General features: G+C 36.8%; 1 protein-coding gene and 1 long non-coding RNA gene across 3 annotated transcripts in view; one reads left to right on the forward strand and one right to left on the reverse strand.

The window, feature by feature from the left end:
• The first annotated feature begins 3,769 nt into the window (after window positions 1-3,769).
• Window positions 3,770-26,388, forward strand: SLC25A46 (solute carrier family 25 member 46). 2 transcript variants are annotated; one of them, XM_019940812.3, is made up of 9 exons: window positions 3,770-4,067; window positions 6,621-6,663; window positions 7,474-7,531; window positions 10,102-10,179; window positions 10,628-10,728; window positions 18,549-18,605; window positions 19,838-19,895; window positions 22,908-22,964; window positions 24,239-26,388. In XM_019940812.3, the coding sequence occupies exons 1-9, from the start codon at window positions 3,770-3,772 to the stop codon at window positions 24,815-24,817; spliced, it is 1,329 nt and encodes a 442-aa protein (XP_019796371.1). In that variant the 3' UTR covers window positions 24,818-26,388. The 2 variants fall into 2 exon arrangements, with proteins under 2 accessions (XP_019796371.1, XP_004322701.1); XM_004322653.4 differs by lacking the exon at window positions 22,908-22,964.
• LOC141278308 (uncharacterized) overlaps window positions 4,063-27,530 on the reverse strand; it is a 104,363-nt gene continuing 80,895 nt past the window's right edge. The window contains exons 2-3 of the long non-coding RNA XR_012330806.1: window positions 7,038-7,148; window positions 4,063-4,350 (exon numbers count right to left, since the gene is read on the reverse strand). This is a non-coding gene — a long non-coding RNA (uncharacterized lncRNA). The remainder of the gene's footprint in view (window positions 4,351-7,037; window positions 7,149-27,530) is intronic.

Here is a 27,530-nt window from a genome sequence, read left to right on the forward strand (position 1 = left end):
CAAGTCTAAAATGCCTATACCCCAAGTTGAAGTCTTGACTGCAACATCTGAGAAACCCTGAGCCAGAACTACTAATCTAAGCCACTTCCAAATTCTCGAATTACAGAAACTACAAGATAACAAAGGTTTTAAGCTGCTTGGTTTGGGGGTAGTTTGTTATGCCAAAACAGATAATACAAATATTATACCGTTAATCTCATAAAAGGCATATTGGCCATCTTTTTAAATGCTGTAGAGAATTACGTGTATTAATTTCTGTGTTATGTCTTTCTCAAACTAGTTTGAAGCCATACACTCTGGACCATTTCAACATCATTATTTTAGAAAGATTTTAAAGAAATATAGGATGAAAGGACTTTGATAGTGCTCTAGAGACTGCTGATTAAATGCTATGACCAGATTTAATAATCTAGAAAGAACTTTATTGCTGTCCCATAATTAAATCTATTAATTTTTTTGAAAATAATTTTTCTTCTTAGCAAAAATAAAAACCCTATTTTAGAAGAATTAGAAAATGCAAAGTAAAAAAATAAAGCTCATAAGCAATCCTACACCCAGAAATAACATATATCCTTTCATTGTGTGTGCATCTTTATTATTTTTACAAAAGTGAAATCATACTGTGCACAATATTTTTAATTTAACATGTCCACTTGTCATTTCATATCTCTCTTGTAATCTTTAAACATGCTGACTCTAGCCCTTGTCACCTCCTTCATCACTATCAGTCTCCATCAGATTACTATTATCTCTTACCTCAGCAGCTTGCAATGGCCTGCCATGTAGAGGAGACTTCCACTTTTGCCCCATACAGAAGCCAGGTTGATCCTTCTAGAACATTGTTAAGGTCACCTTAAAAAACCTAAATTCTTGTCTATCACCAACAAGGCCCTGCAAAATTTGGCCACTGCCCTCCTTTAAGCTCTCAGTGAGTCCTTGCTCATTGGCTACCTAGTTTGTCATCAGGACCTTATACTTAGCTCTGCCTTGAAATTTTTTCTCCCAGATAGTCATATATGGCTCACTCTTTCAGTTCATTTAGATCTGTTTAAAGATTATTTCCTCAGAGAAATAATCTTTATTTCAATAATCTTCCTTGACCACCCAATCTAAAAACTCTGCCTCTATCATTTAATTTTTAAAATATAATACATGTCATTACCTAACATTGTAGTATATGTTTGTTTCATTATTTGACACGATATATTTACTTGTTATTTGCCTCCCAAAAAGAATGTCAGTTCCAACAAAGCAGGGACTTCATCTGGCTTATTCATCACTCTATCCACATTGCTTAGAACAGTACCTGGTACAGTTAGGTGCTCAATAAATGTATGATAATTAAAGGACCATATGGATGTACCATTTTAATTATTAATGCATAATAATTACTTGATATTTAAAATCCTGACAATTTTTCCTATTATGGGCAATTATGTCATTAACATGTGCATAAGTAAATATTTACATCCTATATGTGTTTCCTAAGATTTAGGAGTCAAAAGATATCATTTTTATGGTTTTTGATACAAACTGCCAAACTGCCCTCCATCAAAACATTATATTTTATACCATTCCAGAAATGAATGAGAGCTACTTTTTTCTCACTTTGCATAATAATGTACATTTCCCTTTTAAACACTGTCATTTTTATAGAGGAAAAATGGTTATTATTCAAATTTGCCTTTCTTCAGTTACTAGAGGGCAGATATTTGTTCATGTAACTATTATCCATTTGCATTTTTTTTTTTTTATAAGTTGCCTCTTCATGTCCTTTGCTTACATTTCTACTAATTTTTCCTTACTGGTAAGAGCTCTTTTTTACAATAAAGCGACCCATTGTCTAAACCATGTTAAAATGTAATTTTCCCAGTTTGTGGTTTGTCTTTAAGTTTTGATTATTATGTTTTAACTTTTTTATCATGTAGAAATTTAAAGTTTATATGGTCAGGTTGATTACTCTTTCCCTACACAGCTTTTGACTTTGCTGTCACTTTTAGAAAGTTTTCCAATCCACTATTTGAAAAATATTCACCAATTATTTTCTTCCAATATTCAATCTTCAAAAACTAAAGGAAAAAAAAAACAATATATTATAGCTGGAATTCATCTGGGAGTAAGCTGTGAGGTGAGGCTGTTGTTTCTTCCCCTCAAGTGGCTACCCAATTGTCCTCCTTTTAATAACTCATCCTTTCTCCACTGAGGTAGATGTGAAATTGTGAGATGCCACACACACAGGCCTTTTTCTCCTTCTTTTAATAAACAATACGTTTTGGACCTGAGCCAATCATTCTTAAGGAACACAGAAATATTTTTATTACGTCCAGTAACTAATTTGATACTAGGTACACAGTAATTTGGTATTAGTACTCGAGTAATACTGGATACACTTACTAAGGAAATGACTCAATACATTTGCCCAAGCCACATTACAACTCAATTTAAGTATATCTGGCTTCCCTGGTGGCACAGTGGTTGAGAGTCCGCCTGCTAATGCAGGGGACACGGGTTCGTGCCCCAGTCTGGGAAGATCCCTACATGCCGCGGAGCGGCTGGGCCCTTAGCCTACGGCCGCTGAGCCTGCGCGTCCGGAGCCTGTGCTCCGCAACGGGAGAGGCCACAACAGTGAGAGGCCCGCATACTGGAAAAACAAAAAAGAATGTCAATCTACTTATACCGAAGTTGATAATCACTTTTTAAAAAGGTTGGCTTCTGGAAGATTCAGAATAGTGCGTCAGGGTTCTCTTCCGAAAGCCTTCAGAATCCTGGGAGTCCAATGGGTCAGAAGAGACACAGGAAGAACCCATGTTAGGCTCGTTCACATCTAGGGAGAGATATGCTGCCAGAAGAGCCCACGGAGCTGATGAAAACAGGTAGTAGGAGACTCTCTTTAGAAGTCCTCTTAATTTTTTAACTAAGGTCTCGATTTTGAACAGTATCGCTTTGGATTTAAATACCCTGAGTGCTTTAGATGCAGCAGAAAAAAAAATAAGAAAAAGCTACAGAAAACTATAGTTGTTTTGTGGCCTCAGAAAAGCAAAATGCTTAATTCCTAAATCCCGGAGAACAGTTTATATTCTTGGGGTAGATTGCGGAGGGGAGGGGAAGAGGCGGATTTTCTCCCGCGACGTTCTATTCTAACGCTTGCTCTAGCCGTCCACAATACTTTTGGGTTCACTGAGCCGAACCAGATCTCTCAACAGATTTTACCCAAAACGCTAAGTGCGGGAGGCAAAGCCAGATATACGAACATCCCGCAACTCTAACCTCTAACAGCTCCTTCGTGGCAGGCGGGACACCAGCCCAACGAAGAAATGAAAGAGCTAGACCTGGGGCCTTTGTGTGGGGCGGGGCATTTCTGCCTGAGATCAGATTTCTGGCGTCAGCTCCACCCACGCGTCAACTCCCTCTAGGAAACATCTTTATTCGACTTCCTCTCATCCAGGCCGCACCTCTCGCCCCAATTCCCTCACAGCATCTCTCGGTACTGCGTTTCATTAACCCGACAGTCATTTTCCCACTCCCTACTAAGGGCCGCAGTTTTAAGAGTTACTGCCGCGTCACCTTAGCAACCGTGTCTCTAATGGCCGCCGGAAGAGACTACGATCACGTGCTCCCTGAACGTCCGGATTTGTAACGTGACTTCCGGTTGTCAGAATTTCCCCAGACGCGGAGACTCCCGAGGAGGAAAAGCTGTGTGGCCCGAGGTCGCCGTGGCCCCAGGGGTGGTGGCCTCCGGGTGGGCTCTTCTCATCCTGCCCCGTCTGCGATGCATCCGCGGCGCCCGGACGGATTCGATGGCTTGGGCTATCGGAGTGGTGCCCGGGATGAGCAGGGCTTTGGCGGCGCTTTCCCTGCAAGGTCCTTCAGCTCCGCGTCGGACCTGAGCCACTGGGTGACAACTCCCCCAGACATCCCGGGTAGCCGCAACCTGCACTGGGGCGAGAAGAGCCCGCCCTACGGTGTGCCCCCTCCCTCCACCCCGCTCGAGGGTCCAGCAGAGGAACCCTTTCCCCGCGGCGGCGGCGGCGGCGGCGGCGGCGGCAGCGTGCCCGGGCAGAGCAGCGGTAAGGGACCTGGGGCGCACGGTAGGGGCGGGCGGAGTGGGGAGCCGCAGACCGGGTCATGCATACCCCGGAAGCCGCGCGGAGGGTCCCGCCTCCCGGGCCTCCCGACCTATCGCGCGCCACACCCTCTGCCCTCCTTTAGTCCTCTGCCCCTGAAATGGGCCTCCTCCCGCTTCTTTACACCAATGTTTTCTCCGGGATCACCTCCAAAAGAAGACGACTGACTTAGCTGTGGTCTGCATGGTAGGATTTCGGAGGGTTTTGGCATATTACATTCCATGACCTGAATCAAGAAAGACGGAAATGGTTTACTGTTTATTGGGAATCATGTGAAAAATACCTAATTGACCAACAGCTATATTTCCCTGAAATGTGGAAGGAAAGAGAAGTATTTCCAGCAAAGGCAGTCTTGGGCTCAAATCTGCCTCTACCACTCTTAAAAGCTGAGAGACTTTCTTAACCTCTGTGATTTCTTAGTGTTCTCATCTTTAAGGTGTGTAGAAGAATAACTCAGTGTTTTATAAGTGTCAAAACAATGAGGTGTGAGTAATGCCTAGTACAGTATGGAGCACAGAGTAGGCTAAAAGTGTATCTTTCCTTTTTCCATTTACTCATAGTAATTGTATCTGTTCTAGATCCCCAAACTACCCCTGTATTTTCGCACCTCCTGCTTTCTTTCTCTGACTTAACTCCACTGAAAAGTCAAAATCACTAAGAGATTTTCAAGATAAGTCTTTGGAATCAAGACATAATTATTCTCTGTAGCATGTCAGAAGACTTGTTTTAATTTCAACACTGTATGATCTGGATATTGTCAACATCTGCTGTATTCGTAAAATGGAAATAATGCCTGCATCTTCCCATTCTTCTGAAATTTTTAAAATAATAGATTACATCCTTAAATATTATGTATATTCCAGACATAAATTGTATTCTCATTTCTTTGATTTCGACTTGGAAATACAGTAATATTTATTTGATTTGGGTTACTGGGAGGAATAGACTTCAAATGTCATCCAGTGAGGACAGATGGAGGAGGATCAGTGACTTACTCAGTGTCATACAGTTAGTTTTTTCACTCTGTCTAGTTTTTTTTTTTCCTACAGGTCCCAGAAGGAGTGCTGGAAAGTTATAAATGATTGAAAATGCATGTACGATTGCTACACAGTTACCTTTAGGCAGTAAAGCTGATGTTTTTATCTTTTCATAATGTATGCTTTGATGGTTACAATGAGGAGGAGCTCTTAATAACCAGGGTTTTGTGGGGGTTTTTTGCAGCAGTTTAGAGGCTGGTGAATAACTGCAAAGAGGATAGAAGCCTGAGAGACTTACACAGTTAACAATAGTAAACCTTCCTAACACCTTCCAGAAAATGTCAGTGGTATTTTCTGTTAATATTAGCAGATGACCTGTACACACACAAAAAGGGAAAAGCTGAAAGAAGGAAAGTATCTTAATTGGGCAAAAGAAGCTTCTCTCTACCTTGCATGTTTTTCAAGGCAATAGTGAACCAAGTGGTTTCCCCAGAGACTGTTTACGTGACCTTGTTCTGTCTGTCAGGGAATAGTGAGGGCATTACTTCATTCAAAAGAGCAGAGATGAGAGGGAGGGATTGGAGAAGAGAGGGGAGAGAGAAAAGAGGATGAGAGAAAAATTATCCCTTGTGAATATTGTATTATAGCTGAAATTTAATGTCTGGTCTCTTGGGGTTGTGATATTTCACCATTATGATTTTAAGTTTTCCAATTAAGTAGAAAAAGGTTTTATTTTCTGTTTTGACATATGCATAGGAATTTTCCAGCTGTAAACTCTTCTAATAAGACTATAGATATGCCATCAGCTATAGTGCATATGGACGCAGTAGTCTATCACCGAGACCTAATTAAGCAGCTACTATCAAAGTATTTAAAACTTGGGGAAGTAGAGAAGAGAGCCTTATTTACCCATTTCAGTTACCCTAAGTGCTCTTTCAATTTAATAATTTTCATGGGTATTTTTGCTTGCAACTAGTGGCTTAACATAGATGCTCTCCATCAGTAACAGTGAAGGACGAATTTTACAACATGGGAGGTAAAGTTGGTGAAAGTATCAGTCAGAGTCTTCTCTAGAAAAAATTTTAAATTATTTGTAGTCAGAAGTTGAAAACTGGTAGCCCTTAGATTCTACCTGCAAACGTGTTTGATTTGGTCCACACAACATTTTAACGCTTTTTAAAATAGTTGCTAGTATTTTAAGATTGGAAGATGCTATATAAAAATGAGAATATCTCTTTAGAAAAATCACAGCTTTGAAACCTTGGACTCAGAGTCCCATGTGGCAACAATGGATTGGAGCTGAAAAGCAGTTGGGCCTTTAGAAGGTCTACACCTTGCAACTTGCCACAAGCCTCCAGAGAGCTCTTCACTTCCTCAGATGGCCTCTCTGGCCCCTATCAGAATTTGATTTTGGTACATGGAGTTTAAATGAATACCATGTTAAAAAGAAAATACTTTTTGTTGTTTTCACAGTAAACCTAAATAATGGTTATAAGTAATCTTATTCCTTCTGTTTTAGAACAGCTGAATAGATTTGCTGGATTTGGTATTGGACTTGCAAGGTAATTTTGTCTAAAGATTTTTAATTCAAGTTTTTATTTAAAGTTCTTTCTTTAATTTATAATGTTAGGTAATTAGTATTGCTTTCTTTAGAGCAGTAGTTAAAATATTGAAAAATATTTTGCAGAAAAAATTTATTATTTAAAATCGATAACTTGATTTTTTTTCCCAGTAAGGATAGAGAATAGTCATTCAATTTTATAAACACAAAATAATTTTGTAAGGAATATTGTAAGAAGTTTCATGTATCTATCCAAAGAATAAAATAAAATCTAATCTTGTCTCCCAAAAAAAAGTAATTGTGCATTGAACCTTTTTGCTGAACATTAGAATTATAACAAGATATTTAGCAACATGGCATCTAGGTTTTACTTACATGATCGTTAAAATCCATATAACTTAAGTGCAAAGTACATCAAAACCAAAATTTACAGAATTTATAGGGCAGATGGCCCTTCTGATAGGAACTTTGTTCATAGGACATCCTCTGAAAGAAATGGAAAGGGGCATTTAAATTGTCTAGGAAAGAAGTTTTCCATATCAGGCATACAAGATGTAGTTTCATCTTTATACTGTATATATTAATATTATATATGTTGTTGCTTTTGCTTACCAGTTTGCGAATCTGGCTTTAGTTTTTTTCATATTGAATCTTGTTATTGGTACAATGATTTGCAAACATGTCTAGACATTTGAAAACTTTTTTTTTAATTTTAAGAAAAATGCATAATGTAAATAATGCATGATTCTTCAAGAATAAATTCAGATTTATATGTGTTGTAAATTAAATGTTATAAATTATTATTTTATAGTCTTTTTACAGAAAATGTACTGGCCCATCCCTGCATTGTTCTACGCCGCCAATGTCAGGTAAATGTACTTTCTATGATTTTCTAAACAGTAATTCTAACCCTGATTTGAAGTACAGACCTCAGATAAATGACTGAGACCAAGTAACCATTATCCCATGTGACATTCACCAAAATCTATATCAGTTCTCAAACTTCTTGGTCTTTGAAAGCTCTTAAGTCTTAAATATTATTGAGGTCTCCAAAGAACAATTGTTTATATTGATTATATCTATCAATATTTGCCATTTCAGAACCCCAAACTGGAAAAATTTATGCACACGTACATATATATATATATATATATATATTTAATTAATTAAAATATTAATATTTTAGATACTGATCATTAGATCATTAGTATCATTAGATACTGACATAAATAGCCTTTTTATGAAAAATCACTATTACTTTTTTGAAAATACCTTTAATGTCTGGCATAATAGAAGGCAGCCAGATTTTCACATCTGCTTCTATAGGCAATTTGTTGCAACACTTTGTTTTTGAAAGAAACAAGAGGTAATGGCAGATATTCTTCTTTGATACTACACCAAAACTCAATAAGTGGTAACTTTTTAAAAGTTATTTGCAATGTGAAATCTGAAACCACGTCAATCAACTTTTTATACCCTGTTACATTAAAAGCTATTGATTTGTACTTCATGTTGAATAGATTTTTTTTGTGTGTGGTACGCGGGCCTCTTACTGTTGTGGCCTCTCCCGTTGCGGAGCACAGGCTCTGGACGCACAGGCTCAGCGGCCATGGCTCACGGGCCTAGCCGCTCCACGGCATGTGGGATCTTCCCAGACTGGGGCACAAACCCGTGACCCCTGCATCGGCAGGTGCACTCTCAACCACTGCACCACCAGGGAAGCCCTCAGGTTTATTTATAGTAATCCTTTAGCCAGGGCTGTCCTAAGAGCACTCTAGATAAAGTCTCTTCCTCCTAGTAAGTGTAACTAGTCTATTTATCTGAAGATCCCATTGACAAAGAGATTAACCTGGGACTCTCAACCACTGTGCCACCAGGGAAGCCCTTGAATAGTTTTTTTACGTGTGCATGCTTCTGTTACATCATGCATTGATTAATTGAAAAATACTAATTTACTGAATCATATAGATCATCTAAATGTTATGACATTTGATTTTACAGTATCAAAAGACCACCGTCATTAAAATCACTACCAGTCTCACCAGAAAAGCGTTTCAGTTTTCATACGATCTTGATAGTGGATATAAGTTTTACAGAATTATAATTTTTGCTTGTAAGCTCAAATTTATCATTGGCAACAAATACTGTTGTTGTTGTTTAATCAACAAGCCCACTTTGTTCAGTTTTAAAAACATGTTATCCCAAATGTGAATAACTATATTCTGTTAGTTTTTCCAGAAAAAATGGTGATCCATGAAAAAAGTGGTTAGTTCAGGCTCACAACTCCATCGGACAAGTTCTTTTCCTTATGACAGCCATCTTCGTTATGCAACACACAAAATATTAATGAGAAAGATGATGTGTACTCAAGAGTCAGCATTTTATAAAATAAATGTGTCTTACTGCTTCACCAAGGGCATTCTTTAGGGAAAGTGGCTTTTGCCTCTTTATAAGTGAGTCGGATAAAGAATACAATAAGTACAAAAATATAGTTTGGTGCCACTGCCTTCATGCATGCTACGAAGTGAGTAATTTTACCCACCATTGCTTTTGCAGTATTACTGAAAATGTCAACACAGTAAAAAAGGCAGATGATGCTTTAGTATCAAGAAAATAATTTTGAACTTGTCAGTCCCCTGAAAGGGTAATGAGGCCCTTGAGGGCTAGTGGACCACACTGGCAAAAGCTCCTATAATATAACTTATCTTCTTTGAAAATTGAGTTAGACAAGATAGAAATAGTTAAAAATTAAGCTGTTTATGCTTAGCACCAAAAAGTAAGCATATAGAGAGAAATAGCTATTTAAATAGCCCTAACAGTGTTACATACACTAGAACAGTGAATTTCAGGCATATATTTTACATTGTGACAATATCACATTGTGATCCAGTGTATACTTCTATATGAGTAACTTTTTAAAATGTTTTAGCAAATAATACCTTCAGAATGTATGATGCATTCTGATACTTTTCCTTTTTATTATTTCACTTAATAAGTATTAATTCTGACCCCGTATACTGATTTCATAATTTACCAATTGTTTGTAGCTTGTTATTGCTTGCCATTGGTAGACAGGAATCTGCTGTTCCCTGAGTTCTTCGTGGTTCCTATGTGTTAATGGCATGAGCATTTTGCCTCACTGAATGTAATTCTGGTGTTTAAGGAAACATAAATATCAAACACCAAGGCCCTCTTTATTATATATTCTACATTACTATCTATATCACACATTGGTCTTCAGGGCTGTATTTGTACAACCTCATGTACTGTACTTTTAAGTTATTTAAAGCACTTTCAAGAGTAATTTTGCTTATGTGTAATTTATGCTGACTTTAGAATTGAACTTTCATTTATGCTATGACTCACTGTATCTTTCATGACTTTTTATTTCTTAACAAGACAATAACAGAAAATAACCATGAAATATCTTTTTTTACAGGTTAATTACCATGCTCGGCTTTATCATCTCACTCCATTTACAGTCATCAATATTATGTACAGCTTCAACAAAACTCAGGTGAGAATTAGTCTGTACATTCTATTAAAGTTATTTGTAATGTGCCATTTTGCCTTAGTAATAATTAAAGCAACAATAATTCCTTTTAGTTATTAAAGATATTGTAACTCTTATACTAAAACTTAACATGATAATGACATCTTCTTGATATCACTGAATAATCAGTAAATTCACACCTTTGCCAAAATTAATTAAATATTAGGGGTATTTAATCCATATTAGAGATAATTAATTGGAGTGTTTATCTTCACCTAAATGTAGGCCACCCAACAAATGTTAAAATAATGATAGGACTTACTTCAGTTGTAGTTCTTTACTAAAATGTCCTTTTGAATAATGCCTTACTGGAAAATAGCAGTAAACATTCAATATCAAGTTTTATTAAGACCTTTTTTTGGTTTCTTTTTTATGCATTAACAGAAATAACCATAAATTTTGTTCATTTTAGGGACCAAGGGCTCTTTGGAAAGGAATGGGAAGTACATTTATTGTTCAGGGAGTCACACTTGGAGCAGAGGGAATAATCAGTGAATTCACACCTTTACCAAGGTACCTTTTTGGCATTTTCTCAGATTAACTTCATATTAAATATATGACAAAATATGATAGTTGCTAAAAATACCTTGAATTTGAAAACTTGCCTGAAGTAGCTAAGAGAAGAAACTGAGAATAAATAATTAATTATATCTTATGGAATTAGTATGTGATAAAGAAAATGCTTCCTGGTCTAATATCTATTGAGCTCTTTCAGCTCCTACTGCTATATATCAACAATTATCAACTAAGGAACAAACCTGAGTATGTGAGCAATTCCTGTTATTTAAGTGGCTAGCTTGGTGAAGGAGACACATGTAAGCAAATTTTACTACATCGTGATTAGTGCCGTAATTAAACAAACCCCTTTCAGAGTGCAGGGGACACTTTGCGTGGATTTATTGGCAGAGGTTTTTTTAACAGCCTGAAATCTGAGCTAGATCTGGAATTATGAGTAGGAAATACCTTGGCAGAGAAGGAGAGCAAGTAGAGGTCACAGCATGCCCAATTTTATGGAAGTTGGAAGGTCCAGGTGATAAGAAGTGTCTTGTGCTTAGAATATTGGGCATGTGTGGAGTAGAATAACGTGAAAAGAGGCTGAGGTGCTAGACTAAAGCATGGTTCTGCCTTTGTAAGTGACTTAGGCTTTATTGTCTATGGAGTTGGGAATCTAAGGGGGGAGATTGTTTCTTTTTGTTTAATATATGGGTTCTTTGATCAAGGATTTCTCAAGTGGCAGTGTTTTTTTAAAACATGGAGTGTTGTAGACAGAGACTTACGGAGAACTGTTACAGTAATCTAGGCCAGACGGAGAAGGGTCTGAACTATGGAGTAGAACAGAAGGGAGGAACTGGATAAACATTTCTAAAGTATAATAGATAATTGGTGATAGATTGGGAATGGGATTATGGGAGAGTGAATTAGCAGCAGTGACAGATTTCTAGATTGGAATTGAGTTGGAGAATTTATAAAGAAGAGTAAGTTGGAGTCAGAAAGAAGATAAGGAATGTAACTGTCAATAAATGAAGTTTGAGGGACTTCCCTGGTGGTCCAGTGGTTAAGAATCTGCCTTCCAATGCAGAGGATGCGGGTTCGATCCCTGGTCAGGGAACTAAGATCCCACATGCCGCGGGGCAACTGAGCCCGCATGCTGTAACTACTGAGCCCGCGTGCACTAGAGCCCGAGCATTACAGTTAGAAAGAAGCCCGCACACCACGAGAGATGCCCGCATGCTGCAACAAAGATCCCGCATGCTGCCAAATAAGACCTGATGAAGCCAAATAAATAAATAAATAAATATTTTTGGATAAATAAATAAAGTTTGAGATTCATGCAAGCCATCTAGGGGGACATGCCTAGTAGTGGTTGGAACTGTGGATCAGTCTCAGAGACAATTTAAAGCTGGAGGCATAGCTTTGAATGTGTGGCACTAAAGTGGCAGTTGAAGCTTTGGATGAATTTCCCTAAGGAGGACGTGTAGACTAGATGACAGAGAGTGGACCAAGGACAGAATCCTGGGTGGTGTGTGAGTGCACGTGTGTGTGTGTGTGTGTGTGTGTGTGTGTGTGTGTGTGTGTGGTAGGAGAGGTAATAGAGGGGAGTAGTAAGAGATGTTCACAAAAAAAATTAACAAGAGCAGTAAGCTGTAGGACAGTGGTGGCCTGCAAGCCAAGAGAGGAGAATCAGAATTGTAGATTCTTTTGGAGGGAGAGGGTAGAGAAATTGGAATGTTTGATTCTGGGTATATTTTCTCTCTGAAACAGGGTACAGGTGAAACCATACTGGGGTGGTTTAGATAGAGCATAAGAACAATGATAGACGTTTGAGACAGTCACGGCTATGAGTAACAGGAAGGGGATCTTACAAGGAATACATGAAAATAATGTTAAGAGATAATGTTGGAGATCATAAATTTGTTTAGATGCTATTTGGCAGGACTCTGGGATTTTCTGTATCAACAGTAAATCCCAGGGATGGAGTTAAAGACCGAGTGGTTTGTTATTCCAAAATTGGCCCCTGGCAGGGTGAATTTTTTGGATTGACAAGGAAGTGAGGTAGTTGAAGGTGCAGCCACTAGCATCTCAATCTGAGAATCAGTCTTTGTAGGGAAGGAAGTAAAGGCAGAAGAGACTGATATCAGGCTTTTTGCCAGTGTGATTGCTTTCAAAGGACCATATAGCTTTGAAGTTCCTTTAACACAGCTTTGCTGAGTGTTACAGAGAAAACAAAAAATGTTTTGTCAGCTAAGTTTCTCCTCTCATACTTAAAAAAAATCTGAATTTCTGCCCTTGGCTAACTTTATTCACCCCATTGTTTTTCATATCACAGGATCAGATCAAAACTTAGTACTTGTCATCAAATGTTCTTGAAGTTCTCCCACAAACACAAAATTTTATAAAAATTTAACAAAATTCAGTAATTTCTGTACGGCAAAGAGTAAAGAATTCTGTATTTGCAGTCAGAACACTGTTGGTCCTGACTATTCCACTTTTTAGTTCTGGGACCTTAGGCAAGTAACACCATTTCTCTAAAGCAGAGATGAAGTAGTAACTTTAACTTCAGGTTGAAGGGAAGGGAAAAGAGAAATGAGAATGAGAAGGCACAAAATTTTGTTAAATTTTATTATCTAACTTTCTTACTCTGTAGACACACAGACACATCAGTTGTGTGGGTATGTATTGTCTGTTGGTCATTTGAATCTTATTAAAGAAGACAGAAAAGGTTGTCTTTGTGGTATTCTACTTGAGTTAAATTTTTGTGGTAAATCTCACTCATTACTTCATTTATTTATTTAGCTCATACTTCCTGAGTCCCTACTATGTGCTAGGTTCTGTGCTAGAAATCAGGTATATAGCGAGAAGAAACAAAAGGTACCTGTGACCATGAAACTTGGGATCTAGTGTAAGGGACATATGTTAAGTAAAATAATCCCACTAATGAATGAATAATTACAAACTGAGGCTTTTTCTCTAAAAGAAAAGAATATGGTTCTGTGACAGTATTAGAGTGTTAGGAACAGTGTCCCTAATAAAATGACACTTAAGCTGAGATCCGAATGGCACTCAGGAGACACAGACCAGTTGGTGCAGAGGCAGTGCGGCAGGGGGAATGTGGAGAATTCCTGTAATTGAGGGAAGGCTCATAGGGTTTGAGCTCAGAGAGCAGGATGGAGAGCAAGAGCCAATCTGCGCTTGGCCTTGTAGGCCACTTTAAGAATATTGAGGAGTTTTAAGCAGGAGTCAATGACATGATCAGATTTATGTTTCTAAAGGGTCATTGTAAGTGGAGATGAAAAGATTGCAGGAGGACCAAAGTAGAGAAAAGGATACATGTTCATAAGCTATCACCATCTAGGTGAGAAATATGGTAACTAGGACTAGGATGGTATCTTTTGAGATGGATGTAAATAGATGATTTTGAGATATATTTAGGTAAAATTGATGGAACTTGATGATGGATTAAAGTTGGTTGATGATAGACAGGGTGTCGAGGATGACTTCTAGGATTTTGGCTTGTGTAACTAGATGTCAAATAAAGCCATTCTCAGAAATACAGTGTAAACATTTTTTTTTTTTAATTCTAACTTATTTGGGCAAGGTTGACTTTTCTTGGGGGAAAACAAAGTCATAGCAGACACAGTATTAAAGCAGAAACCCAAAGCATTTCACAGAAGTTACCACTTGAGGAGGATGAGCTCTAGGGTCTCTGAGACTGAGGTTCACGGTGATCACTAGGTACAACAGGTGAGACAGTCTGGATTCACCAATATTTTTTTATACTGATTATGATCACATCTGAATTTGTGATCTGATCACATTATAGTTTCTCAGTATTTATTACTTTTTTAAAAAAATGTATAAAGCCCAGGATCATCATCTGTGATCTCTTTCTTTATCTACTGTTCAGATCCCTCCTAAATTCTTCCCCAAACCTTCCCCCAGGTGGAGTGAGTTAGACTTTGTGTTGCTCTACCCTGAAGTACCCTTTCCTTTCACGTGGCATTTCTCAAATCATTAACATAAGGAGCACCTCTAACCAAGGCTACCTGTATAGTTCAGTCTCTCACAGAATCCATTTAGTTGAACTCCAGCTTAGTTTGACTCATCTCACATTTGTAGTTGTACCAGTACTGTTTTACTGTTTTCTCCTCATGTTGTCTGTTTCTCCCAATGACTCCTCTGAATTCACTGACCTGAAACACATTCCATTTTAAATACAATGAACTCTTTCTCCAATTCAATAGATTTCCTTTCTGATTAAGTTCTCAATTAGGGAACAGTAAAAGAGTCTAAGAGTAAGAAAGAAAAGTTATAAGTCTGATTTTGGACAAGTTCATTTTGACACAGAGAGAAGTCTAAACTGAAGATAATAGATTTGGGAGGTTCTGAAGCATCATCTTGGGTAAGATTGCCTGGGGAAGGAATGTAACTTATATAGTAAGAAAAGAACAGGGCTTGAGCCTTTAGGAACTCCAGAATAGGATGCTGAGTTCAGAAAAATGCCCCTGCAAAGGAGTCAAAAGTAGAGACCAGAAGAGAGGAGAAAAACCAGAAGAGTATGGGATAGTGGAATACAGGGGCAGGGAGTGCTTCCAGAAGGAGGGAAGAACACAAGTGCATGTTGGCTGCTGAAAGGTCAAATAAGGCACAACCTTAAAATGCCTATTTGATTTAGTGATGTGGAGGTCATGGGGACCTTGGCAAGAGTTGTTTTCTTAGAATAATAGGGTAGAAGCCAATTTGGAATGGGTTCAGGGTGAGTGGGAAGCTAGGACATGGAAATAGCAAGTTTAGACAGTCCTCTGTGAAGAGGAGAGATGAAGAGAAGGAGCTGGAAGATGAGGGGCTTGGGTTACATTGAGGGAAGATTTTTTTTTTAAGAGCGCAGTTTGAGCACGGGAAAATAAGAGGCAATGGAAAGTAGACTGTATAAATAGAGCGTTATTTAAAAATTCTATTGCATTTGTGTATTGATTATGCATGGGAGTATGTGTGTTAGTGTGTCAAATGAAAAACTGATAAAAAGTAAGTCACTTCACTTAATTTTGTTGCTCATTTGAAGGGCAGTTTTTGCTTGTGAAAATAGCGAGTTAAATATACTTATATATTTTGGTATTTGATGATGAAATATAAAAAGGTTTAATCACAAGTAGATTTTTACACTACCCTTTTTCCTGAAGCATTTAAATATGCTAATTTAAATTTATAGAGCTGTGGCAATAAGTTTTACACATTTTATAAAGGAGTAGAAAGCAGATACCAGGAAGAGCATCTCGGGGTTTTTTTTATACTTGATTCTAAATTTCTTTTTTCACTCTTTTTACCTTAATCCTAATAATCTTACGAACCGGCCGCAGTAATTAGTATTCAAAGGAAAGGTGGCCCAGTCCTTACAGAAATGCAGGTCACAGACCCATCTATCCATAATGTTAATGGAGTGCACAAACTTAATGTCATAATAACCTGTGATAACCCTTTCTGAGGCCATAGTAAGAGTAATAGCAGTGCCCAGAAATTTTCCAAAACTTTTAGCATATTTTGTTTTATAATCATAAAGTCACTGTCAGTAAGTTAAGTAGCCTAATCTTTTTTTACAATTTTCGTCTTAATCATTAAATGTCATTCCAGCTGCATTTTTCGATAGTTGTTCAGGCCTCATATAGTATTCTGGTATTAATTTAATCAGAATGTGATGAATCAGAGATGGTTGTTCTGTTGTCTAAAAGTTTCTCTGCAGACCTTTCAGTCTCCTAGAAAAATGTAGAAAAGTTCACATACCACCCATGCCATAAGTGTACTGAGTTTGTTTTTAGAGCACTTTCATTAGCAGTGATTAATTTCCTTTACCTTTTTAGTATAAAATATATTCCTTTGTCTCCTTATGATTGTCATACTTACTCATTTCAAATAGAAAATGTTTTTCTCAGGTTCCTGCTGTGGCCGTGGTACATGGGTGCCAATGTCATCAGGGGAGCAGGTGGCAGCCAGTCTTCCCTTTATTTTACATTTTCCTTTTCTCTGTTACTCTGCCTTCCTCCCTCCCCTCGCATCCCTTCCATCCCCTCTGTCTGCCTTTTCATCACCCCCCCCCCCCCCCCGCCCCACACCGCCTCCTTTTTACTTTCCCTTTTATTCTCCATGTTCTTTTCTCCTTTTTGACTTTTCTCTTGATATAACTTTCTCCCTTTTTGTTCTTCATTCAGCTTGCCTCTCTTCTTTTTCTTCTCTCTTTTCTGGTTTCCAAAGGTAACCTAAATAGTAGGAAGCACGCAGTCCTAGACCTTGGTTCCAGACCTGGCATTCTGCCTCTCTCCTTTGAACATATCCCTGTGATCTTTTTTTTTTTACATCTTTATTAGAGTATAATTGCTTTACAATGGTGTGTTAGTTTCTGCTTTATAACAAAGTGAATCAGTTATACATATACATATGTTCCCATATCTCTTCCATCTTGTGTCTCCCTCCCTCCCACCCTGCCTATCCCACCCCTCCAGGCAGTCACAAAGCACCGAGCTGATCTCCCTGTGCTATGCGGCTGCTTCCCACTAGCTATCTACCTTACATTTGGTAGTGTATATATGTCCATGCCTCTGTCTCGCTTTGTCACAGCTTACCCTTCCCCCTCCCCATATCCTCAAGTCCATTCTCTAGTAGGTCTGTGTCTTTATTCCCATCTTACCCCTAGGTTCTTCATGACATTTTTTTTTCTTAAATTCCATATATATGTGTAAGCAAACAGTATTTGTCTTTCTCTTTCTGACTTACTTCACTCTGTATGACAGACTCTAGGTCTATCCACCTCATTACAAATAGCTCAATTTCGTTTCTTTTTATGGCTGAGTAATATTCCATTGTATATATGTGCCACATCTTCTTTATCCATTCATCCGATGATGGACACTTAGGTTGTTTCCATCTCCGGGCTATTGTAAGTAGAGCTGCAATGAACATTTTGGTACATGACTCTTTTTGAATTATGGTTTTCTCAGGGTATATGCCCACCTGTGATCTTTTTGACCTTTATTTTTCTCATAAGTAAAAGAAATAGGACAGTACCTGCTCTGCTTATCTCACAGGATTCCTTCTTGTATCAAATGAGGTGAGAGGCAGTACAGGCAGATAGTATAGACTTCAAGTCATACGGACCATGGTTTAGACCAAGTTGCACCGCTAACTAGTTGCATGGCTTTGGGTAAGTTTTGAACCATCTCTGAGCCGATTTCCTCATCTATGAAATTGGGGGTTATAGGTTCATTGTGAGGGTTAGAAGTAATTTATGCAGAGTGCTTTGCACAATGCCTGGCATATAGTAGGAGCTAAAAAAGATAATAGAATATAATAAAGGTCACAAAAGTAATGTCATCTCAATAAGTAAAGGCACTTTGAAAATTAGGGGCTATACAAATGTATGTGTCATTCTGAATTACAGTTACTTAATTTTGTTTTGTTTTCTAATTCTCATTCTTACATACATTTTAAAGCTTTTTTTATTCCTTTATCCTATTTTATTGTTTACCTTTCTCTTCCCCGTCAATTGTTTTCCTCAGTCTATCATTTTTGCATCTTATCTAATGTCTCATGTTCATTTTTATAGTCAGTTATAACTCTTCCTCCTCTGTCATCCCCTTCTGTCAGCACATACAGAAAGACCTTCTATGTTTTTTCTCTTTTCAACCCACTGTAATTGTTTGACGGGTCCCAGAAAGGAAAATGTTCATCATGAGAATATATTTCTCCTACAGATTAAAAAATATTAAAAATTGATTACTTTTTTAAAGCTTAAGCTAATTCAAGATGTTTTAGAAAACATGGCTTTTACTTTATTTATTTTTTAGGGAGATTTCACATAAATGGAATACTAAACAAATAGGAGAACACCTTCTACTGAAATCGTAAGTATCAAAAGCAGCATTTATATCCATTTTTATAGTGTTAGAACTGAAAAAAAGCTTATTAAATAAACAAAGTGAAGGAAAGTAGAGCAATGAAATATTTGTGGGACTAGAACTTAATCAGAAAAGTAACATAGAATTTAGGAATAAAATCCTGAAATATATGTTGTCTTTTAAATAACCCTTCTAATTTGAAAGGCTAAAATCACAACCTAATTTTTCTTTGCATTCTTAGGAAGTTAGCAGAGATCTTCAACTTGTTAAGCCTGAATTGCCAGGAAAATTATTACTCTTATTATTATTATCATTATTCTCTTAGTAAGCAGACATACAAATTTATATTTGTATGGTGATGAGTAAACTCAAACAAAACCTTAGTGTCATTAAAACGTAGTCCTAAAGGCACTTAGTGACTTTACAACACTGACCATTTTTATGGATTAGAATTTTACTCTTCACTTTTTAATTTTTTTTGAAGATTGGGAATTGGAAACCCCCCAGCTTGCTGGCTCCCTCTGTGGGACATTCCAGCACATTTTTACTTAGTGATGTTCCATTCACCTTGAAAACCACTACTTGCCAGGACCTGGCCCATAGGGTTAGGTAAGTCCCACCTTGACATTATTTTAAATAACTATATTTTGCAGGCTTGCAAAGTTGTAATATTACTATGTCTAAATAGTGGCAATAGGAGGCAACTTTGCAAAGCTGTACAATATTGTTTTTTAATAATAAAAGGGGACTTCACTTACCATGGAAGACTGGCTTAGCTCTGCTGGGTGGGAAATCTGGGAATGGATAATGATAATAGATAGGACAATAGCAGAACAGTAGCCTTGTTGAGATATCACTAAAAAGGCAAGCAATGGAATGGATCCCTCAACCTAAATTTTAGGTATCAGATATACAGGCTACATTAGCTATGTGCAGGTAGACGTCCAAACAGTGAATCATAAACAAGCCTACATTTTACTGGTTTAAAATAATTTTCTTTACAGGCTGTCACTGTGTTATTATTAGTACTTAATTTTTCATCTCTAATTGTTGAGTAAAGCATCTTCTGTTACAGGTCTCCGAAGTATCTTTAGGCTATAGGTATTAATAGTTAAAAACCTTGAATATATTATTCAAGCTTGAGTATAAATTATGTTGATGTATTAATATAGATATTAAAAAATTTAGTGTAAGCATCTTGTTTCAGTATACTGATAAGTTTGTTTTAATTTCTACAGCCTAACTTATATAGTGGCAATGCCTTTTTATTCAGCAAGTCTAATCGAAACAGTACAGGTGAGCTATTTTTTCCTGTCTTTTTTTAAATTAAAAATGTTGTTGGAATATTCAGTATATTGTGTATGTCTGATAGTATAACAGAAAAATTTAAGACAGTATCCTTCTAAAAAAATTATTTTTTCTCAGATACCATACATATACCAAAGATTATATACTAGGCACACTGCTGGTGTGTCTGTTTCCTTTGCAAATTTACTTCACACTTTTAATTCTTTTTATCCCTTACACAGACAGCTGTACTCTTCATTCAGATATCTCAGAAACCAGCCTATGAATACAAAAAAAATCTATAGGGTTGTTTTTTGTTTTTGTTTTTTTCTCCAACTTTTTAATAACTCAAATAGTTATGGCTTATCAGACAATAAATTACTAATTATCTGAACATAAAACATGATGGATAATCATCCTAACAGTGAGAAGGTAGTCCCTATAGGTAGTTTACTAACAGCATTCTTTTTAAATATGCCTTTTAAGGAACATTTGATGCTATGGTGTTTAGTATATACTACAAAGCGAAAGCAGTCTCCTGCTAGCATTTTAAATTGTTTCACTATTTCTAACCACATGGTGGCACTTCAAGTACATTGAATTAATGTACTTTCTCACATACCGTTCCTGCATTTAAAACTGTAAGAGAGCTAGCTTAACTTTACCCTGTACACAAAATCCAACTAACTGTCTACCACCTGTCTTCTGTCTTCAACATCAGATCCTCTGGCATATTTTTTTCTTTGTCATAATCAGCGCTTATGAGTTTCCTCTCTATAAAACCTCACTGGATCAGCCTTTCCTTTTCTAATTACTCTTTTCCACTTAATTGCTTTTCTGGCCATATCGTTGTTTTTCTTTTCTTTTCTTTTTTTTTAAAGGCAGAAAAAACTTTATTCATGCATAAACTCGTAATGACCCCATCTTCCTGCACAACTTTAGAAACATTGACTTATTACAATACAAATTGGACCAAATGGTGAAGGAACTCCAAAACCATCACAGACCTTTCTCGCTTCACTACACAGTGCAGTGGAGCACGGCACAAATTGAGGAAGGAAGTCCTTTATGTGTTTCACATTTACCTGCTTGCCTTCAAACCCCAGGGCAGAGATTCAGTTGGGGGTGGATTGGGGGCAGAACCTATTGTTGATTTTTTATGTGTTTATTTTTTAGAATTATTAACTGAAGTTAACATCTTGCTACCCAAATATTGTCTCCTATCCCCTTGCATTTGGCAATGTGAAAGGATATAACCTTTGTATGGGGCTGCAGTTTACAGAATTATCACTTTATGACATAGCCTCATTTTATAGATAAGGGGGAAAAATATCAGGAAGATAATTATTGAAGGAAAAAAAAACGAAACAGCGTGATATATTGGGGAAAAACAAGTTTTGGCTTTATGCAGACCCATATCACAGTCACATTTCTCTACTTAAATTAGACCTGTGACTTTAAGCAGATGTCCTAACCTTTTTTAAATCTTAATTTTCTCATACATAAAATGGGAATAGTATTTTATTAACTGAATTATAAAAATTAAGTGAATTATTTATGTAAAGTGCCCAGCTCACTATATGTTCATTTTGTTGTGTTTTTTTAACCCAAATGCCCTGTTTTTTTCTGCCTCAGGTTCCACCTGCTGACCGCCTCCTTTGACTCCTTTTGTCTGATTTTCTAGTTCTCTTTTTTTTCCTTCAATTTCTACTCTCTTGAACATCCTCCTTTTCTTTTAGTAACCTCTTACCATCTCTTCTCCTGTAGCTCCAAGGCACAATCCTTGACCCTCTCTGCTTTGTGTCCCATATTCACTGTCCTGGAGAACTCATTTACTTGCATGAATCCTTTTAACTCTCACCTTTATATGAATCTAAAAATTACAAAACTCTTGATTTTCATATTTCTTTCATCCTTCATAACCAATCAGCCATCATGCCTTCTCAGTTCTAACTTTAGGGAGTATCTGAGATTGTCTGCTCCTCCCCACCGATAGGCCACCATTCTCTTTCCTTCTTGTTACATTAGCTTCTTTCTCCCTACCATGTTCAGTGGTTTTTTGCCTGTCTGGGGAGCTCAGATCTCTTTGAGAACAGTCTTTCCCTTGAAAAATACACATGTATATATAGATCTCCTAAAGAACACCACCATTCTTCAATATGAACTTCCTAGTGATCTGTTGTCTTTACTAAGAATCTTTGTTCTGTTTCCTGCATTTTAAAGTCCATTCTACATATTCATGCAAGATTAGTGTTCTTAAATTGCAGTGCTTGTATCCTTTTGCTGATTAAGGATCCACGTTGACTCATATTCTCGAAGATCAATTTCAGACTTCTCAGCATAGTATTAAATCAAGGTTTTTACTGACTTCACCTTTCAGCTAATCTTTCTTAACTGCTAATTTTTTTTAAAAGCTCATTTTAAATTTTAAAATTTTAAATAAATGAATTAAATTCATTTATTGAGTGCTAACCTATGTCAGGCACTGTTATAGACCCTGGGGATAACATAGCAAACAAAAACTTTCTGCCCTCATGGCACTTACATTCCTGTGGGGAAGATGGACATAAACAAGATAAACAAAAGGATACTTCATGGTGCTAAGTGCTAAAAAATAAAACAAGGAAATGAAATAAGATGTGTAATGGGTAGCAAGGGATGTTACTATTTTTTTAAGATCAGGAAAGTTCTCAGAAGCAAAAGTCATTTGAGTAAAGGTCTGAACATAAGAACTACATGGATATTTGGGAGAAGAACATTCTAAGCAGAGGGAAAGCAAGTGCAAAGGCCCTGAGGTAGGATTATATCTTACATGTTTGAGGAGCAAAATGAAGGCCAATACAGTTGAAGCTGACTAAGGAAGGGAGAACAAGAGGAGATGAGGTCTGAGAGGTAAGAGGGAGAGAGATCACACAGGACACTAAAGATCACTGTAATAATTTGGCTTTACTTTGAGGGAGATGGAAAGTCTTTGGTAGGTTTGAGCGAAGAGTGACATGATCTAACTTGTGTCTTTAATAGGATCTGTTTGGCTGCTGTATTAAAAATAAACTGGACTGGGAAGGGGGCCAGAGGCAGGTAAATGGATTAGGTTAGGTGAGCTCATTTTAGTCTCATGGTTTTAAATATGTTCTCTTCACTGTAAACTCTCACATTTGTACGTGCAGCTCGGACCTTTTCCTTGTAGTCTAGGTTATAAACTCCACTTGGAGTTTACACCTTAGACTTAACATTTCTGAATTCTTGATCTTCTCCCCCAAATTGCTACCCCAGGAATATTGTCCAACTCAGTAAAAGGCACTGCTATTCCTCCACTTCCTCTGGCCAACAGCTTTGAGGTCATCCTTGTCTTCTCTTTTTCACACCCCAAATCAAATCTACCAGTAATTCCTATTGGCTATAATTTTAGGATAAAAGCACAGTTGCAGCATTTTATTTCCTTTGCTACCTGCTAGTCCAATCCACCATCATATCTTTAACTGGTTTCTCAGCCTCTGCTCTCATTCTCCTCTACACAACAGCCAGTATAACATAAATTGTATCTTACCCATCTTATGCTTAAAACCACCTAGTCACTTCCCATCTGACTGGAGGCCAAGGTCTGCACAGTGGCATGGTATGGCCCCTGACTACCTTTTTAACTTCATTTTTTGCTGTTCTCTTCTTCAGTCGTTGCTGCAGCCAAATTGGCCTCTTAGTTGTTCCTTTTCTGCCTGTCCATGCCTCTGTAACCAGTATCACAAACTTCCTTATACATATCCCCATAATTGTAAAAAAGCAGAGACAATGCAGATGATAATGACTCATGTTTATTGAGTGTGTTCTGGGTACCAGGCCTTTTTTCGTTTAATGCTCCCAGCAACTCTGTGCATAAAAGGTAGGTAGGCCTAATTCCATTTTTATAGAACAGTAAACTGACTCTTAGGAGAAGTTAAGTAAGTTGCCCATGGTCACATGACCAGTAAGTACATAATGGAGGTGGGTTTTAAAGCAATGCTTAAGAACTCCAAGCACTGTGCTACCTCTTCAATGTCATGTACAATATTTGTTGCTTTTCAAAATGTGTCCTAAGGAGGTTCTTGAGGGTGGGGAAACCAGGTGTGTCACCCTCCACATCTCTTCTCGTTTCCCTCCCCCAATAAGAATAGCTCCCAGCTTCACTGCTATCTGTTTTGTGAAATTTTATTTGAAAAAAGAATCTAATGCCTAGATAACATTTGAAGTTTGCAAACCATTGATGTTTTTCCTCTTTAGTCAGAAAATTAGGGTTTAAAAGGGACCTAGAAAGAATCCTTCTTTGTAGCAGAATAAGCAGATGTTAACTTTTACTCATTTCATCATTTTCATTTCAGAGTGAGATAATTCGAGACAATACTGGAATTTTGGAATGTATTAAAGAAGGAATTGGAAGAGTGATAGGCTTGGGAGTGCCTCACAGCAAACGACTACTTCCACTTCTTTCCTTGATCTTCCCTACGGTGCTGCATGGGGTTCTTCATTACATCATTAGCTCAGTCATTCAGAAGATTGTCCTGCTAATTCTAAAGAGAAAGACTTACAATAGCCACCTAGCTGAGAGCACTAGCCCGGTGCAGAGTATGTTGGATGCTTATTTTCCAGAGCTTATTGCTAACTTTGCTGCCAGTCTTTGCTCTGATGTTATACTTTACCCATTGGAAACAGTTTTGCACCGCCTTCACATTCAAGGAACACGCACAATAATTGACAATACAGACCTTGGCTATGAAGTGCTTCCAATTAATACACAGTATGAGGGAATGAGAGACTGTATCAATACCATAAGGCAGGAAGAAGGAATGCTTGGTTTTTATAAAGGGTTTGGTGCTGTTGTAATACAGTACACGCTGCACGCAGCTGTTTTACAGATTACCAAGATTATTTACTCTACTCTTCTTCAAAATAGTGTTTGAGATTTAGATTCCTGGTTAGTCTGAAAGACATCATCTGGATACTTCGTTATGAAATTATGAGGGATAAGAGTGAAATACCGTTGGTGGGAAATGGATTAGAAAGTGAAACTGGTAGAAAAAGTCCATGCTGATTATATTGACTCTTCACTTTTTAAAAAGGTTATTGGTATATATTTTGGATTCAAAGTATTCCAAATTTGAAAACTGAATAAAGACACTCATATGAATTAAATTCTAGCTAGTGTAGCACTAATGCTGAACTAAAAATGATCTCGGGAAGAAGCAAAATTTTGTCAGCAAACTGAAAACAAAATTTCATATGACTTTAATGTTTATTACATGTTTAGTTCACCTTCTAGATATTGGTATGTCATTCTTAATACAGTGTATAGTAGCAGGAGGTCATAGTTTACCTTTCAGCAAATAAGTTATGTTATCAGTAACCCGGACAAGAAAGATTAGATCTGGCAATCTGTAAACAGGAGCTGAGGGTTTTAAGTTGCACTGTCCCTGTCTAACTTTAATGGCTGTACATTTATTCTATAAAGCCACTTATATGCATACATACAACTTGGAATTGCCTTCATCCCTACAAATTTCCCACTCTTAGATCAGCTTACTGTATAAAATGCAGTTATGTATTTTCTGCTTGAATATCAGAACAAAATATTAAAAGCCAAGGTACCCCAAAGATTTAAGGCAAACAGCTTACTTGTCCATATGCAAACCCACCGTTTCAGTGCCAGCAACTTAGAATTTGTCATATGTTTATAAAGTTTGATTTGCTTATCTAGCCTTATGAATCATCAGACTGTTTTTAGAACCACTCTTAACAGAGATAGAATATAAAATAATCATGACAACTATTCCTGCTTCCACATTTACAAATTGTGTACTAAAGTGAATATCACTTGCCATTCGTTTCTGAATGACTTGACTTAGAGGAGACACGATTAAAATTTACCTGGGAATTTGTGCCTCTTGCCTTCCATATAGTCATCATTAAATGATGACTTCAATTTTTATTTTCTTTTAGTTTCTGTTCATAGTTTCATTCTCCAAACTAGATATACATAAAGGGAAATGCAGGTTTATCCTTATCACCTTTTATTGAAACTTGTTTGGATGAATACTGATGAAAAATAGAAACCTTAAAGGAAGTTTGTCCTTGCTTTTTATGGGTGATGAAAAGAAGTAAATTTCAACAAATAATAAGCAAAAAAGTTGGTCATCAGTTTAATAAAAAAATTCTGTCTGTTCCGAAATTGAATTTGGTGGGTGAGGCTCTTCATATAGTAAAATGATATGCATTTGATTAATCCATCATTAAATGTTTTAAAGTTTCATTTCTTCATGTGAATGATCAGTTTTACTAGGAACCATTTAGCACACTGAAGTACAATGACTTTGCACTGATGTTGTCCAACCTAGAATGCAGGTTCTGTTTTACTGAGATCTATTTTACTTACTAAATGTCAGCGAAATGGTTACTTTTTGTGATTAATAATGTTGGAACCAAAAATTGACATCCAGAAAGTGTGAAACAATACATTTGTTGCAACTCTCTCTACTATCTTGTGTATGTGTCGTTCTTTTTTAATGACTAAAACATGGAAGTTTTCCATTTTTCCATTCCACCATGAGGGAGAAAATAAAATTAAACACAAGTTGTACTCGTTCAGATTATGGTTTACCTTGTCCGGTTTACAGCACTTAAGTTGTTCTCATTGCTTTTGAATTAATACGTAAATTTTTAGATGTTTATAATATGTCCAACTTCCTAAAAACCTTTCATTTTTATTATAATCGAAGATAGTTTCAGACAAGAGTAAACTTCTGAAAATTTCAAGTTTCAGAAAATTTCTAGAAGAACAGAATCTGAATGGAATCAAGTATCTACTAGTGAAAATCTGGGATCCTTTAGCTAATTACTAGATATTTCAAAATTATTTTATGAAAGTTATGAAGATTCAGTTATATAAATCTGTCTCGTGGAATCATTTACAAGACTGATAGGCTGAACCACATACAAGTAGGTTGGTCTTATTTTCTGTCTCTTTGGAGAAAGAATACAAATTAATGTTAAAACTAAAATTGATTGGGAGATTGGGATTGACAAATATACACTAGTATGTATAAAATAGATAACTAATAACTTGCTGTATAAAAAAAAATTCAAAAAAAACCTAAAATTGAAAGGCAGCAAGTAAAATACTAATTTTTTTAGTACCACTCCAAATTAGTTGAAATATAAAAAAATCCTTAAAATTCAAGCACTTAAATGCCGGCCAAATATGTTTAACTGAATTTAGAAAGGAATAAGCAAAATAAACATTAGACATGCTCTTTCCCTTTTAAAATTGCTCTATTTCTTTAGCATATAGGTGCCAAAATCAAATACCTATGGGCTATATTTCTTAAGGTGATAATAGCTTAGAATAACATTTTTAATTCAGTATGATTAATATTATCATGAGTAAGAGTCTATTAAAATGTTCCACAGTCCCAGTGATCCACTTACATAAGCTAGATTTGGGCCATGGAGCTGAAGTATGATATACTTGCCTTACATTGTTGGGTTTCTTAACTTGAGTCAAATAGTCTGAAAGCAATGGAATTAAAAACTGAAATACCTGGTAAATATTAACTTACTATGTTAAGTGAATTTATGAATTGATTTACTAAATCTGTTTATAAATCCCTTTCCTTCGAG

This window comes from Tursiops truncatus, chromosome 3, assembly GCF_011762595.2.
Source record: "Tursiops truncatus isolate mTurTru1 chromosome 3, mTurTru1.mat.Y, whole genome shotgun sequence".
Taxonomy (NCBI): domain Eukaryota; kingdom Metazoa; phylum Chordata; class Mammalia; order Artiodactyla; family Delphinidae; genus Tursiops; species Tursiops truncatus.